The sequence below is a fragment of the Saccopteryx leptura genome, chromosome 5 (genome assembly GCF_036850995.1).
Source record: "Saccopteryx leptura isolate mSacLep1 chromosome 5, mSacLep1_pri_phased_curated, whole genome shotgun sequence".
In the NCBI taxonomy this organism is placed as follows: Eukaryota; Metazoa; Chordata; class Mammalia; order Chiroptera; family Emballonuridae; genus Saccopteryx; species Saccopteryx leptura.
In genome coordinates, this window is record NC_089507.1 from 56,973,942 (window position 1) to 56,991,526 (window position 17,585).

The 17,585-nt window shown below is 37.7% G+C and overlaps 1 protein-coding gene and 1 non-coding gene across 3 annotated transcripts in view; one reads left to right on the plus strand and one right to left on the minus strand.

Moving 5' to 3' along the window:
* Window positions 1–13,126, minus strand: part of CDKL2 (cyclin dependent kinase like 2) — a 45,735-nt gene extending 32,609 nt beyond the window's left edge. For both annotated transcript variants that reach the window (XM_066385376.1, XM_066385375.1), the window contains exons 1-2: window positions 12,686–13,126; window positions 2,088–2,286 (exon numbers count right to left, since the gene is read on the minus strand). In XM_066385376.1, coding sequence (XP_066241473.1) covers window positions 2,088–2,255 — 168 coding nt within the window. In that variant the 5' untranslated portion in view covers window positions 2,256–2,286; window positions 12,686–13,126. The remainder of the gene's footprint in view (window positions 1–2,087; window positions 2,287–12,685) is intronic.
* LOC136407196 (U2 spliceosomal RNA) lies at window positions 681–862 on the plus strand. The gene has a single exon (XR_010751803.1). It is a non-coding gene; the product is annotated as a U2 spliceosomal RNA (small nuclear RNA).
* Window positions 13,127–17,585: the final 4,459 nt, after the last annotated feature.

Sequence of the window (17,585 nt, forward strand, 5' to 3'; positions counted from 1 at the left end):
TTCAATTCCTGGTACTTCCTAGGGCACACATGAGAGGCGACCATCTGCTTCTCCCTCCCTCCCCCTCTTCCCTCCCTCTCTCTTCCTCTCCCACAGTCATGGCTTGATTGATTTGAGCATGTTGGCCCTGGGCACTGAGGATGGCTCTATGGAGCTCCTGCTTGAGGAGCTAAAAATAGCTTGGTTACTAGCACTGGCCCCAGATGGACAAAGCATTGGTCCCAGATGGGGTGGCTGGTGGATCCCAGTCAGGGCATATGTGGGAGTCTGTCTCTGTATCTCTTCTCCTCTCACTTAAAGGAAAAAAAAATAGTGAGAATTTAGAAGACTTAATCAATGCAAGTAACAAAGTTAACTTAATGGACTAATTTTCAAGTACATGGGAAATCACACATTTGGAAATTAAGGGAATATTTTGAACTGCTAATCAAAATTTCTGCAATATCTACCAAATTGTTCTTAGAGGGAAATTTATAGCCTTAAATGCATAAATGAGGGGAAATGAAAGAAATAAGCATCTATATCAACAGGTTAGGAAAAAGAAATACAAAATTAACCTACTCAAAATAAGTAGAAGGAATGAAATACTAAAGAACAAAAATTAATGAAATAGAAAAGAATACTTAATAGAGAAGATCAACAAAGCTAAACATTGGTTCTATCTAGGGTAAATAAAATTGATTGCCTCTCAGCCTTTTGGCTAAGATCAAGCATAGGAATCTATCTGTTCTTATCAGTTTAATGTCTGATATGTCCTCTGTCTGAAGACAATGTATTAAATACAATTTTTGTAACACAGATATAGAATAGAAGGTTCCTCTGTCTAACCCAGTGGTAGTCAACCTGGTCCCTACCACCCATGAATGAGCGTTCCAGCTTTCATGGCGGTAGCAGAGCAACCAAAGTATAAATAAAAAGATTTAACTATAGTAAGTTGTTTTATAAAGATTTATTCTGCCAAACTTAGCAAAAATCCAACATAAAGTACTTGGTAAATAATTATTATTATATGCTTTAACTTGCTATAACTCTGCTTTATAAATTTTATAAAGTAAAGTTACCTCCCTACTTTATAAATCAACATTACTGTGGAACCGGTGGGCGGTTAGAAAATTTTACTACTAATGGAGATACAAAACTGGGCGGTAGGTATAAAAAGGTTGACTACCCCTGGTCTACACCAGGCATGAACCCCATATAAAAAAATAGAAAAATAAAGATAAATAAAATTGATAACCTTAATGGGACTGGTTAAAAGGAGAAAGAGTTATCATAGCAGGCCTGAGACTGCTATCATTAAATAGGTCTGCTTGTAAAGTAAGCCCTCAGATGATACTTGGGAACTTGGATTTCAGGAGGGTTCCATTCATTACCAGAATTGGTAAAATGGTTCACTTTGCAAACAATATTGTTTATACTGAATATCTACACTCTTTCTGGGAGTCTAGAATTTTGGTAAAATCTAGGCAGAGGTGCCTACATCACCAGCCAATAAAAAGCCTGCGCACCAAGTCTCTAATGAATTCCCTTGGTACACAATATTTCACACGTGTGATCACAACTCATTGCTGAAGGAAATAAGTGTATTCTGTGTGACTATACTAGGAGAGGATTCTTGGAAATCTGTAACAGGTTTCCTCTGGAATTCACACCTTTTCCCTTTGCTGATTTTGCTTTATATCTTTGCACTTTAATAAATAATAGCCATGAGCACAACTGTCGCTGAGTGCTGTCTGTGAGTTCTCCTAGTGAATCACAGAAACTTGGGGTGGTTTTTGGGAGCCCCAATACTGATGATAGCTAGCTGCCTCTAGCTAACTAGGTAGGTAAACAGATAGGCAAATACATTTATAGAAAAAGCAGTGAATATTTTTTAAATCATGTTTTTATTCATAATACAAATGAATATGCATTTATAATAATTTTATTACCAAAAAAGAAAATATTTATACTTTAAACCTAGTTATAAATAAAACAAATATAAAAATAGTAATTTTTAAAAATAATTTTATTTTTTTAATGGGGCGACATCAATAAAAATAGTAATTTGTTCTCCAAAATGTAATCTAGATCGAGAATTTACTCACCTTTAGTAACTTGATTTCTCGCATAGCAATTTTTTTAACCATTTTGTCATCATCACTTTCTAAGAATTTCTTGATGGCTACAATTCTTCCACTATCTTTGTTTCTACACTTCATCACCATTCCGTAGCTCCCTTCTCCAACCAATCCTAGGTTCTCATATTTTTCCATTTTAATTCAAAACCAGGAGGATTTTTTCTTTCTGTAGAAACCAAAACATAGAGTTAATACTGTTGAGAATATTCATTTTCTTCACTCTCTTAGCAAATTTATTCTTCCTCACTTTTTTTCCATCACTGTGTTGATGACTCTCCTTTGCTGACTCACCACTTGTTATTGTTTCCAATTCTAAGCTATGTTTTCAAAATATTTATACATATTTCACAATAGACAACACAAATATAATTGAATCAACTAACTTTAAATTTAAATTACTAAATGTCATGTTAATGAAATTCAATATATTTTTAATTCAGATAAAGGAATACTTGAACTATCATACAAAACAATTACAGTTCAATTTAGAAAAACACATTTCCTTTTCACTCAAAGGTGAAAAAGACACAAGTGAATTTGGTTTTAGTGAAGATCATTTTTATTTTTTACATCAGAATTAAAGGATCAAATATGAAAATCTAGAGTGACGTCAGAGAAATGGCACCATAAGGAGTGATACCGATAAATCTCCCCAAAAATTCAACAAGATCTTCAACCAGAGACAGAAAAATCTATCACTGGAGCCTCCAGAAGTTCCACACTAAAAGCAAAGGTATGATCGAGTGAAAAATTGACTAAATATATAATCAACCCCAAAGGAAATAAGGAGGAAGAAACACTCCGCCTTCCTCACTAATCTAAATAAGGGCTGCTTTCACTGGGAACTGAGAGTATAGGAACTAAGGTGGGCAAGGGTGTGAATAGTACCAGGCTGCGGGACAAATGTCCAAACCAGGCTGTGGCACGGACATCCAAGCCGAGGAAAAACTGTGTTTGTGGCAACCCAGTCAACACAAGCTAACGCTCGCGTCAAACCCAGACAAAGAAAGGCACTTGGGACAGCCTTCCGCCCCGATCTCCTGGTTGGCATGCGCAGATAGTGGGTGAGAGATTCCTCCTAGAGCCCTGGGAGTGGGCACCTGTGTTACTGGACAGAGGGGCAGAGTCAGAGGCCTTAGTGTGGGCCGAAACCGGAATCTCAGGGTCGTCCCTGCGCCCCAAAAAGCAGCGTGTGGGGAGTGAGTGGGAGCGAAATTCCCTATGCTGGAACTTTTCCGTGTGGGCGGGGTTCCTCACCAGGAGTGAGAGGTGGCTGGCCGGATATCCTGGTCGGCGAGCGCAGATAGCGGGCGAGAGAATCCCCCCAGGAGTGGGCGCCCTGTTCCCGGACAGAGGGGCAGAGTCAGAGGTTTTGTGTGGGCCAAAGCCCCGCCTGATTATGCTAGGGGCTCTGACTGATTGAGCCTTACCCAGAGCCCTGTGCTAAGTGGGAACAGAGTGGGGATTTGCCAGTTCTTTGAGCCTCTTACTAACCAGGCAGAGGCAGCAGCAACCCCATAACTGGATCATCAGGCTACTAATTCAGGAACAAAAGACTAGGAGAGAGGCTCCGGGAACACAGACTCTCTCATTGGTGGAGCCTGCAAATGCTAATGAGCCTCAACTGCCAATGAGACTGAAGCCCAATATATGACATCACTATAGAGACTTATCAACTGCAAACCTCTACCTAAGCATGCCACAATGGCAGAACCCAGGGTACAGAGTCACCAACCAGGAAGAGGGAGAGAAAAGAAAAAGGAAGAAGATAACCTCTCAAAATCAAGAATAATCCACAGACTTTATAACCTATCCCATTTTATTATATTTGTTCGTTTGTTTCTCTTATCATCTTCTCTTGATTATTTTCTTCCTCTTCCAATTTGGTCATTTAATTCTCTACCAGTCTTACTCTCTCCTCTCCTTGAACTACACTACCCATAAGTGTTATATCTCCCATTATCTTTTATTTCTTCTTTCTTTCTCTCTATAAGGATTGCACTCCAAACCCTTAACTCTCTCTCTCTATTCTTTTTTCTTCTTTTTGTGTTTTCCTCTTTCTTTTTTTCTCTCTCCCTCTATATTAGTTTCTTCTTTTCTCCTTTACTTTTCCTCTCATTCAATCCTCAATCACGAACAAATTATTTTATCTGGGACTCAAACTTTTCTTTGTGGCGCTTTGGGGGTTTTTTACTTTGCTTTTTTAACTCACTAGCAGTGCTCCCAACCCTGGCTCTCCATTTTACCTGGTTCTTGCTCCACTAAATACAATAGTAATTTTTTAATTTTTCCCCCTTTTTTCTGTTTCCCTCTTATTCCTCTCATCATATCTCTTAGTCAACCATCACCTAAATGGAAATCATTTTATTCTTGAACCAAATTTTTTCCTTTTTTGCATTTTGTGGGTCCTTACCCCCATTTTTTGCCCCTTTATCACTTATCCCCAACTCAGGCCCTCCATTATAGGTAGTTTTTGTTCTATTTAGCACAATATAATTCACAGTTCACCACAAGATTTTCTCAAGAAGGAGGGGAGAGGAGAGGAGAGGAAAAAAAAGAGGGGGAATAATAATTTTTTTAATTCTTTTTTATTTTTATATTTTTTAACTTTTTATTCTTTATTAATTCTCATTTATACTATCAACAAAACCACCCTCAGATGCCATTAAGGAAGAGAAAATCGAATATCATGGATACAAAAGAAAGAGAGGTAGCACAGATAGATAAGGAAAAATCTATGGAGAAAAAATTTAATATATTGGAAACCTTGGACCTAAATGACAAAGAATTTAAAATCGAAATCCTAAAAATACTCAGAGATATACAAGAAAACACAGAAAGGCAATTTAGGGAGCTCAGAAAACAACTCAACGAACACAAAGAATACATTACCAAGGAAATTGAAACTATAAAAACAAATCAAACAGAGATGAAAAACTCAATTCACAAGCTGAAAAATAAGGTAACAAGCTTAGCTAATAGAACAGGCCAGATAGAAGGTAGGATTAGTGAAATAGAAGACAAGCAACTTGAAGCACAACAGAGAGAAGAAGAAAGAGACTCAAAATTTTAAAAAAATGAGAAAGCCCTACAGGAATTGTCTGACTCCATCAAAAAGAATAACATAAGAATAATAGGTATATTAGAGGGAGAAGAGAGAGAAAATGGAATGGAGAACATACTCAAACAAATAATAGATGAGAACTTCCCAAGCCTGTGGAAAGAACAAAAACCTCAAATTCAAGAAGCAATCAGAACTCCGAGTTTTCTTAACCCCAACAAACCTACTCCAAGGCACATCATAATGAAATTGGCACAAACCAACGGCAAAGAAAAAATTCTCAAGGCAGCCAGGGAAAAGAAGAATACAACATATAAAGGAAGGCCCATTAGATTACCATCAGATTTCTCAACAGAAACTCTACAAGCTGGAAGAGAGTGGACCCCAATATTTAAAGTCCTGAAAGAGAGGAACTTTCAGCCACGAATACTATACCCATCAAAGCTATCCTTCAAATACGAAGGAGACATAAAAACATTCACAGATACAGAAAAGATGAGGGAATTTATCATCAGAAAACCCTACTTCAGGAATTACTAAAGGGGGTTTTCCAACCCGATAAAAAGAACAAAAAAAAACAAAACCACAAGTAAAAGCTCCACCAAGAACACAATAAAACCAAATTTAAACTGACAACAACAAAAAAAGGGGAGAGGATGGAGATTAACAGTAGCAAAGGATGATGGAGTGCAAAAGTACTCACAACATAGTGCACTACAATGAATAGGGTAGGAACCCATTTCACTACTTAATAGTAACCACCATTGGAAAAAACCACCACAGTAGCACATGATTTAAAAAAGATAGCAACAGAGGAAAGATGTATGGAATACAACCGAACAAAAAAATAAAAGATAGAAAAACAAAAGAGAATAATCAAACAAGACACAAAACTAACAGAAAGCAATGTATAAAATAGCAATAGGGAACTCACAAGTGTCAATAATTACACTAAATGTAAATGGATTAAACTCACCAATAAAAAGGCACAGAGTAGCAGAATGGATTAAAAAAGAAAATCCAACTGTATGCTGCCTACAAGAAACTCATCTAAGCAACAAGGATAAAAACAAATTCAAAGTGAAAGGCTGGAAAACAATACTCCAAGCAAATAACATCCAAAAAAAAGCAGGCATAGCAATACTCATATCTGATAATGCTGACTACAAGACAGCAAAAGTACTCAAAAACAAAAATGGTCATTTCATAATGATTAAGGGGACGCTGAATCAAGAAGACATAACAATTCTTAATATATATGCACCAAACCAAGGAGCACCAAAATATATAAGACAGCTACTTATTGACCTTAAAACAAAAACTGACAAAAATACAATTATACTTGGAGACCTCAATACACTGCTGATGCCTCTAGATCGGTCATCCAAACAGAGAATCAATAAAGATATATTGGCCTTAAACAAAACACTAGAGCACCTGGATATGATAGAAATCTACAGGACATTTCATCACAAAGTGACACAGTATACATTTTTCTCCAGTGTACATGGATCATTCTCAAGAATTGACCATATGTTGGGCCACAAAAACAACATCAGCAAATTCAGAAAAATCGAAGTTGTACCAAGCATATTTTCTGATCACAAAGCCTTAAAACTAGAATTCAACTGCAAAAAAGAGAAAAAAAAAACTACCAAAATGTGGAAACTAAACAACATACTTTTAAAAAAATGAATGGGTCAAAGAAGAAATAAGCGCAAAGATCAAAAGATATATACAGACAAATGAAAATGACAATACGACATATCAGAATCTATGGGATGCAGCAAAAGCAGTGATAAGAGGGAAGTTCATATCACTTCAGGCATATATGAACAAACAAGAGAGAGCCCAAGTGAACCACTTAACTTCACACCTTAAGGAACTAGAAAAAGAAGAACAAAGACAACTCAAAACCAGCCGAAGAAAGGAGATAATAAAAATCAGAGCAGAAATAAATGAAATAAAGAACAGAAAAACTATAGAAAAAATTAATAGAACAAGGAGCTGGTTCTTTGAAAAGATCAACAAAATTGACAAACCCTTGGCAAGATTTACCAAGGAAAAAAGAGAAAGAACTCATATAAACAAAATCCAAAATGAAAGAGGAGAAATCACCACAGAGATCATAGATATACAAAGAATTATTGTAGAATACTATGAAAAACTTTATGCCACTAAATTCAACAATCTAGAAGAAATGGATAAATTCCTAGAACAATACAACCTTCCTAGACTGAGTCTATAAGAAGCAGAAAGCCTAAACAGTAGGGAAGAAATAGAAAAAACTATTAAAAACCTCCCCCAAAATAAAAGTACAGGCCCAGGCGGTTATACTAGCGAATTCTATCAAACATTCAAAGAAGACTTGGTTTCTATTCTACTCAAAGTCTTCCAAAAAATTGAAGAAGAAGCAATACTTCCAAACACATTTTATGAGGCCAACATAACCCTCATACCGAAACCGGGCAAGGACAGCACAAAAAAAGAAAACTACAAACCAATATCTCTAATGAATACAGATGCTAAAATACTAAACAAAATACTAGCAAATCGAATACAACAACATATTAAAAAAATAATACATCACGATCAAGTGGGATTCATCCCAGAAGCTCAAGGATGGTTCAATATACGTAAAACGGTTAACGTAATACACCATATCAACAAAAAAAAGAACAAAAACCACATGACCTTATCAATAGATGCAGAAAAGGCATTCGATAAAATACAACACAATTTGTTAACACTCTCAACAAAATGGGTACAGAAGGAAAATATCTCAACATGATAAAGGCCATATATGATAAACCATTAGCTAACATCATATTAAATGGAACAAAACTGAAAGCTTTCCTCCTTAAATCAGGAACAAGACAGGGTTGTCCACTCTCTCTACTCTTATTTAATGTGGTGCTAGAGGTTCTAGCCAGAGCAATCAGACAAGACAAAGAAATAAAAGGCACCCATATCGGAAAAGAAGTAAAGGTATCACTTTTTGCAGATGATATGATCCTATACATCGAAAACCCCCAAAGAATCTACAAAAAGACTACTAGAAACAATAAGCCAATACAGTAAGGTTGCAGGATACAAAATTAACATACAAAAGTCAATAGCCTTTCTATATGCCAACATTTGAGAACGAATTCAAAAAAATAATCCCCTTCATGATTGCAACAAAATAAATAAAATACCTAGGAATAAACATAACAAAGAATGTAAAGGACTTATATAATGAAAACTACAAACCATTGTTAAGGAAAATCGAAAAAGATACAATGAAATGGAAGAATATTCCTTGCTCTTGGATAGAAAGAATAAATATAATCAAGATGGCCATATTACCCAAAGCAATATACAAATTTAATGTAATTCCCATCAAAATTCCAATGACATTTTTTAAAGAAATGGAACAAAAAATCTTCAGATTTATATGGAACTATAAAAAACCCCGAATAGCCAAAGAAATCCTAAAGAAAAAGAACGAAGCTGGGGGCATTACAATACCTGACTTCAAACTCTATTATAGAACCACGACAATCAAAACAGAAAAATAGACATTCAGACCAATGGAACAGAATAGAAAGTCCAGAAATAAAATCACATATATATGGTCAAATAATTTTTGATAAAGGGGCCAACAACACACAATGGAGAAAAGAAAGCCTCTTCAACAAATGGTGCTGGGAAAACCAGAAAGCCACATGCAAAAGAATGAAACTCGACTACAGTTTGTCGCCTTGTACTAAAATTAATTCAAAATGGGTCAAAGACCTAAATATAAGACCTGAAACAATAAAGTACATAGAAGACGACATAGGTTCTAAACTCATGGACCTTGGTTTTAAAGAGCATTTTATGAATTTGACTCCAAAGGCAAGGGAAGTGAAGGCAAAATTAAATGAATGGGACTACATCAGAATAAAAAGTTTTTGCTCAGCAAGAGAAACTGATATCAAAATAAACAGACAGCCCCTGGGCTTGCCTGGTCAAGGCACATATGGGAGTTGATACTTCCAGCTCCTCCCCCCCCCCCTTCTCTCTCTCTGTCTCTCCCTCTCCTCTCTAAAAAAAAAACAAAAAAAAACAGACAGCCAACTAAATGGGAAATGATATTTTCAAACAACAGCTCAGATAAGGGCCTAATATCCAAAATATACAAAGAACTCATAAAACCCAACAACAAACAAACAATCCAATAAAAAAATGGGAAGAGGACATGAACAGACACTTCTCCCAGGAAGAAATACAAATGGCCAACAGATATATGAAAAGATACTCATCTTCATTAGTTATTAGAGAAATGCAAATCAAAACTGCAATGAGATACCACCTCACACCTGTTACATTAGCTATTATTAACAAGACAGGTAATAATTAATGTTGGAGAGGCTGTGGAGAAAAAGGAACCCTCATTCACTGTTGGTGGGAATGTAAAGTAGTACAAACATTATGGAAGAAAGTATGGTGGTTCCTCAAAAAACTGAAAATAGAACTACCATATGACCCAACAATCCCTGTACTGGGTATATACCCCCAAAACTCAGAAACATTGATACATAAAGACACATGCAGCCCCATGTTCATTGCAGCATTGTTCACAGTGGCCAAGACATGTAAACAACCAAAAAGCCCTTCAATAGAAGACTGGATAAAGAAGATGCGGCAAATATACACTATGGAAGAAATGATGACATCGGATCATTAAAACAAAATGGTGGGAACTTGATAACATTATACGGAGTGAAATAAGTAAATCAGAAAAAAACAAGAACTGCATTATTCCATTCGTAGGTGGGACATAAAAAACGAGACTAAAAGACATTGATGCCTGACCAGGTGGTGGCGCAGTGGATAGAGCGTAGGGGATGCAGAAGGACCCAGGTTTGAGACCCTGAGGTCGCCAGCTTGAGCGCGGGCTCATCTGGCTTGAGCAAAGAGCTCACCAGCTTAGACCCAAGGTCGCTGGCTCCAGCAGGGGGTTACTCAGTCTGCTGAAGGCCCACGGTCAAGGCACATGTGAGAAAGCAATCAATGAACAACTAAGAAGTCGCAATGCGCAACGAGAAACTGATGATTGATGCTTCTCATCTCTCTCCGTTCCTGTCTGTCTGTCCCTGTCTATCTCTGCCTCTGTAAAAAAAAAAAAAAAAAAGACATTGATAAGAGTGTGGGTTATGGGGGGGGGGGGAGGAAAAAGGTCAGGGGGAGGGGCATAAAGAAAACTAGATAGAAGGTGAAGGAGGACAATCTGACTTTGGGTGATGGGTATGCAACATAATTGATTGACAAGATAACCTGGACATGTTTTCTTTGAACATATGTACCCTGATTTATTGATGTCACCCTAGTAAAATTAATTAAAAATATATATATGAAAATCTATATACACTCTCTACTCACAAAATGATAACTTACCAAGTGAACACTAAGAACCTTTAAAAAAATTTTTTTTTATTCATTTTAGAGAGGAGAGAGAGAAAGAGAGAGAGAGAGAGAGAAGGGGGGAGGAGCAGAAACCATCAACTCCCATATGTGCCTTGACCAGGCAAGTCCAGGGTTTCAAACTGGCGACCTCAGTGTTTCCAGGTTGATGCTTTATCCACTGCGCCACTACAGGTCAGGCCTAAGAACCTCTGATAAACTATTGTTTTTTACTTTTCTTACTACAGTAATGAAATTCCTATATATAACAGCAATGACATCCAGTATATAGGCGGATTTTAAAACATTAAATAGTAGTAGTATAGTACCAAATACAGTATTTCAAAAATTCTTTTAATGATTACTAACTATGAAAATGATCATTTGAATTATGTGTTTAGGATTCTTTTTTATTCCCATTACATGTCATTTTCTGGATAAAGGCAATCCTAATAAAATCTTTCTTACTTTACTAATGATTGATGAAGGTCCTACAACCATTCCACTACATATACTGGTATAGAAAAAAACTTTTCATCCAAATGTAGATAAATTTTAATTCATAAGTTTTTATTGCCATGAATTATAAAAGCTAATAAACTATAACTTCAAAGTTAAATTTATTTTTAAATCTGATGTTCTAATTAAATTCTAGAACCAAATAATAAAAAATATTATTACTGTTAATCCCATTATGGTTCTAAACGTTTGAGGAGAAAAAAAATCTTTGGTTGACTACCTATTCAAATGATGATTCATAGTTAGTTTTTTTAATCTGATAATATAAAAACACCCATTCATAAAATTTGGGGGGGAAAATATTCTCACCTATTACATTGTATATTTATGGCAATCTAAAACTAATTAACTCAGCTTGTGAATTGTGATGTTTTTACTTACCTCTCTATTGGTACACTGATAACAAAGACAATACAAATATCCTTGTTGTTCTAGGAAACTATAATAATCCAAGAATATATTTTTTGTATTTCACATATAATAATTTAGGGTTTTATTATATAGCTATACAGGAAAAAACACAAGATTGATTAGGGGGTAGGGGGTAATGAAAATAAACCCCGGCCTGACCTGTGGTGGCACAGTGGATAAAGCGTCGACCTGGAAATGCTGAGGTCGCCAGTTCGAAACCCTGGGCTTGCCTGGTCAAGACACATATGGGAGTTGATGCTTCCTGCTCCTCCCCCCTTCTCTCTCTCCTCTCTCTCCCTTTCCTTCTCTCTCTCTCCTTTCTAAAATGAATTAAAAAAAAAAAGAATGAAAAAAAAAAGAAACAAAAAAAACCCCAGTGAACACAAACTCAAATTATTTAATTATTTTACTACTAGCTTTGATAATAGTTCTTACTATAAACTGTTTACACAGCAGTGTCCCAACACTAACTTTAAGACATTTGATATTTTAACTTCCTTTTAATGTCTATTAACTATTTTCAAATAAAATGTCTGCTTAAAAAATATTTTCAATGTAATTTTACCTCTCTCCTTAATTATTTTTCCTTCCATTAAGACAGCATGTTTTACCAAGGACTAGACTTCAGGTTTATCAAGGGCAAAAACAGATGGAACCTATAACGTGTAACATTTTGCAATTGGTGTTCTCTATATTTCAAAATGTAAATAAAATTAAAATTACTATAAACATATGTAAGATGTTCTGAAGCATGTCGTAAGCTGATATTATGTAACTTTATTCCAAATTTATCCTTGGAGTAAGTGCACATTTTGGTCACAGCACACTGAACACACCTTTTTTTCAAATGGCACTACGTGCAATACCTTAAGTATCACGGTTTAAAAAGCCTCTTGTTTCCCGAAACAGTTACTCATAAACTATAACTTTTCATGCCTTCTACTCCTGAATGTAAGGGTAACACAAACGAAGCCTGGCCAACCAGCAGTGTGTGGTATTATTGCTGGACATGTGCCATGTTAACCTATGATTCCAATACCAACAATTTAGATAAACATAACACTGAAGTTTAATTTTGTTAAAGAGATTGAAATCTATTATACATAAAAGAGTGAGATAATAGTAGCCTTAAAAGTGTTATACTTACTATTTCTTTAATATCCTTTCACGTGGAAAGACCCAAAGGTTTTCAACTTGGAAACAAATTTGAGGTGAAATTCATCTCGCTCGCAGGTCTAAAAGAAGCTGACTAGCAAACTAGCAATCTTAGTGCTGTTACGATTCCTTGTGCCGACACAGTCACGGGTCCCAGGTGAAGCACGCAAGAAGGCAGATTGACATCCGCCCGCCCCAAGCTCACACTCTGTAGGACCACCCGCAGCATGCTGTCGTCGTCAAGGCAACGACCTCACTCTGTCCCCAACCATAGGCACAAAGTCTCCAGAGAGAGATACGGCCCAGGTCAAAATGCGTCCACAGCAGGCACCGACACCTGTTTAGGACAAGGCTTGTAGAGAAATTAGCTGGAATGGGAGGGCACCGTCTCCCAGCTTGAAAGGTGCCCCGTCCCTGCACTCCGTGATCTTGTTCTAATCCAGCTAGCCCTGGGCGAAGGCGTTGGCCACCCAGCTGCAAGGGGGCGGGTCCGCACCCTGCGCCAAGCATCCGTGTTCTGATTGGCTGATCCTTGTCGTCATGAGCTATGATTGGCTTAGCGCCAACCACCCCTTCACCTGGGGCTCCGCCCGGGTTCTGTTCACTGACGCTCAAGTGCCAGCCTCTGGACACACCTACCTTCTCAAGTTAGGGGACACCTGCCTTCACCGGGAGACGTCTCCTTGCAAATGAGGGCAGGAGACGATTCCGGAGCTCACGGAGAGGGTAAAAGTGGTGATGGTTTGTAGGATCGAGAGACCATGACAAGAGCGCGATGAAGCGTTCCCCACAGCTCCCGGCTGGGGCGGGTTGCGAGCCCCGGGCTTTCTCACCAGGGAATTTTCTGTCTGAGCGGTGAGGCCGGTGTGGGCCAGGTAGGGGATGAGGATGTCAATCCGGAGGTGATGATTAATAGGTAAGGCAAGGTTAAAGTAGGTAAGATGACGACAGAACTGACTTTAGAAAGGAACCTGAGGATAGCCTCGGCACTGCGAGTGGGGGAAATGGATACAACAGGAATGAAAAAAGAGGAAAAGGGCTACTTCAGTCGGAGAACTAGACGACGAGATGTACAATATTGACGTATGACAGCCAAACAGGGTGTAGTTGGTGGATGCGAGCTTTAAGGCACAGACCAACTCCATCTATACATAACCAAGCAAGTAGGTCAGAGCATACACATGCTCAAGTCACACGAGCAGCAGGATTTTCCACATTTTCGGGGAATTTGGGATTTAGGCCATACCCCTGCAGCAAGGAGGCCTTCAGCACTCAATTATTTTCACATAAAATCATGAAAACTAAACATTTTATAATCATATCTGGTCTCTTAGTCCAGTTAAGACTGTTCTGGATAGCAGATATTTATACTCATTGTCTATATTATGGTTTTAATTAATCTTTGTATTCTAAGAAAAAAACCAATCTGGTTTATAAATAATCTTTTGTCAGTTTGGGTAACATGAATTAATCTTCTAGTTCTGGATCACCATGGTTAAACTGCTTAAAATCTAGTTCCTGAACCTGTAACACTGAGAACCAGATCTAGGACGTGGGTATGAAAAAATATAATTCTTTGGTCAGTCTAAGATGTGTTTTAATATAGTAATTAGCTCTGTCTTTTGCTGTGCCCAAGTTGGAGTAAGCCATGCCTGATTTTGTTACTTCTATAGGCCATAACAGAATCTGATGAACTTCTTTTATATGAATGAGGGGCAGAGATCCCTTTTAGAAAGTGACAAATCCAGGTTTTGGAGACCTGAAGCTTGACAGAATGCAAAAATATTTTGCTTTTTCAACTTTACAAAACCAATCAACAACAAACATTTTAGAGGCCCCTCTAAACAAGAGGTCCTGATGCTTAAACCCCACAGGTAACCAAAAGGATGAAGACTAAAAATACTGGATTTGGTGAATAGGTAACAATTGAGAGAATGATTTCAGAAAGAACTGACTTTGAAAGCCAACTGTAATGGAGACAGGGTATTCAAGAATTACATACTCTGCCCTGGCAGGTTGGCTCAGTAGTAGAGCGTCGGCCTGGCGTGCAGGAGTCTCGAGTTCAATTCCGGCCAGGGCACACAGGAGAAGCGCCCATCTGCTTCTCCACCCCTCCCCCTCTCCTTCCTCTCTCTTCCCCTCCCGCAGCCAAGGCTCCACTGGAGCAGTTTGCCCGGGCGCTGAGGATGGCTCTGTGGCCTCTGCCTCAGGCGCTAGAATGGCTCTGATTGCAGCAGAGCATTGCCCCCTGGTGGGCATGCCGGGTGGATCCCGGTCGGGCGCATGCGGGAGTCTGACTCCCTCCCCGTTTCCAGCTTCGGAAAAATAAAAAAATAATAATAATAATAAATTACATACTTTTTCTTCATCCTTTGGTTACCTGTGGGGTTATCTGTGGGGTTGTCACTTTTTTAACTTATTTATTGATTATAGATAAAAAGGAGAGGGAGAGAGACATTGATTTGTTTTTTCATCTATTTATGCATTCTTTAGTTGATTCTTGCATGTGCCCTGACCAGGAATTGAACACTAAACCTTGAGCAAACTTCGCATATTGGGACACTAGTCATTTCCATGTTGGTTAAAAAGGAGGTAGCATTATGTGGCTACAGGATTTGTGGTGTTTTCTTTTTTTAAGATCTTATTTATTCATTTTGGAGAGGAGAGGAGATGGGGAGGGAGGGAGGGAGAGAGGGAGAGGGGGGGGAGAGAGAGAGAGAGAGAGAGAGAGAGAGAAGAGCAGGAAGCATCAACTCCCATATGTGCCTTGACCAGGCAAACCACAGGTTTCCAACTGGCAACCTCAGCATTCCAGGTTGATGCTTTATCCACTGCGCCACCACAGGTCAGGCTATTTTTTTCTTTTTAAACAGGGAAATCTTTGTAGGAAAAAGGAATGGAGAGAGATGCTTTAAAGAGGTAAGAAAAGGAATAATTAATGAAAAACCAAGGACAGTTAGTGAAGAGAAGGTAATAAGTATGAGAAGAGCTTAGCCTTGAAGAGGGTTAGAGAAAAAAAGTTTAAAGAAAAACTGAGAAAAGTGTTGGGCAGACACCATAGCTGGCCTACATCTTCTTAGTAAAAGAACTTAATTTTTGCAAAACAAATAATAGAGATTTAGTCTTAAGGATTTGGAGCAGAAATTCCTCAAAATTGGTAGTATGAGAGATATCATTATGACATGAAAGGATTATGTCCCAACTTAAAACCAAATGACTGTTTCATGACACTTGGCATCCCCAAGAACAGGAATGGAGAAAATAAATGTTATGTAAGCTACCTCTTCCTCATTTTGTAACACAAAGTAGTTAATATTTAAATGTTGTTAACCGCTCACGAGTTAACTTGTGTTTGCACTTGCATTCGCTATTTCAATTTTTGAAACTCGGAGTAATATAGGATTATTGTATTTGTGACTTCGCCCTGAGAGTCGAAGCTCGATAAACAGCACACCATTTTATATTCTCATGCGGACTCCTTTTCTTCCCACTCCTCCAGGCGTGAGACCGCAAAATCGAACAGTGTCGAGCCATCTAAACTTAAACTATCTTCTAACCGCTTGCAGTTTGAACATACTTTATCAAGGATATTGTAAAATCTTTCTTCGTTGTGTTCAATCCAACTAGAACATGTAAAGTGTTTCAAAAGGAAAGTGCAGCAAAACCAGATATATTTGCAAAACATGTTGCATACCATTACACATAGGTGATGGCTATACAGTATACCACACCAAAAAAATTACTAAAATACATATTTGTCATATGTAGCAGATATGTACAATGCTTCATTTAAGTTTATTATGTATAAATAAAGTATATTGAAGTTTATTTAGATTGTTTCACTTTCATACTCAATTATGAGAAAATAGCCAATGACGTGAGATAACTTCTGGGTAAAATTGCCAGTCAACAATGTGTTAAATCAAGGATGAGCCTGACCAATGGTGGCACAGTGGATAAAGTGATGACCTAGAATGCTGATGTTGCCAGTTTGAAATCCTGGGCTTGCCCTGTCAAAGCACATATGAGAAGCAACTACTACAAGCTGATGCTTCCTGCTCTTCATCCACCCCACCATTTTTTTCTCTCTCTTCTCTCTAAAATCAACAAATAAAATCTTAAAAAGAAAAAAGATATCAATGATGATGAATTAAGCACCACTAAAACGGCTTCCCTATGGTTCCAGCTAGATAGAAAGACAGATTATCACAGAAGTTAGCTAATAAATTAAAAATACAGAATTATTGAGGGAGTAGAAGTCATCATAGGCATTAAGATTAGCAGGAGTGAAACTGGAAAAAAGTTACTGTCAAAGATATCAATTGTGAATTTAAAATCTTAGAAATGGCACTATGTTAGTTCATCAACCGGATTCAGAGCTCTTTATCTCTGGGGATTATTCAATAAAAGTGGGAACAAAGATCAGGAGCGAAATTGAAACCTCTTGTTTGGATTTGGGAAAACAGTAGAAACACAGTATTATCATGCAATTCTGTGGTTAAGACATGTTAGTTCAGTAATCTCTATGTAGCTGCTTGTAAAGGTTTCTTAACAGGTTTCTAAAGTGTTAAGAAAACCCCTGTTAGAATGGCAGTTTTAGTAATTGAGGTTATTATTGACCTTGCCCACAAAAAGCTATGTCAAGTCCTAGTGGTGGGTGGCTGCCAAGGTTTTGCATGAAAGCTTTAAGTGACTAACCAGCCAAATAACACCATGCCATGCTTCTCCCCCACTCCCACCCTGCTGTAGTTTCCCAATTATCATGTTTGTGGGTTTCCTTAATAAAGTTGTAGCGGAAAAAATAAAGGTCTTAGAAATGGCACAAAATGATAATCAGTTCTAAAGAAAGGGTGGAATGTTTGGCTGTTCCTTTGGGTAGCTGAAGTTTAGTG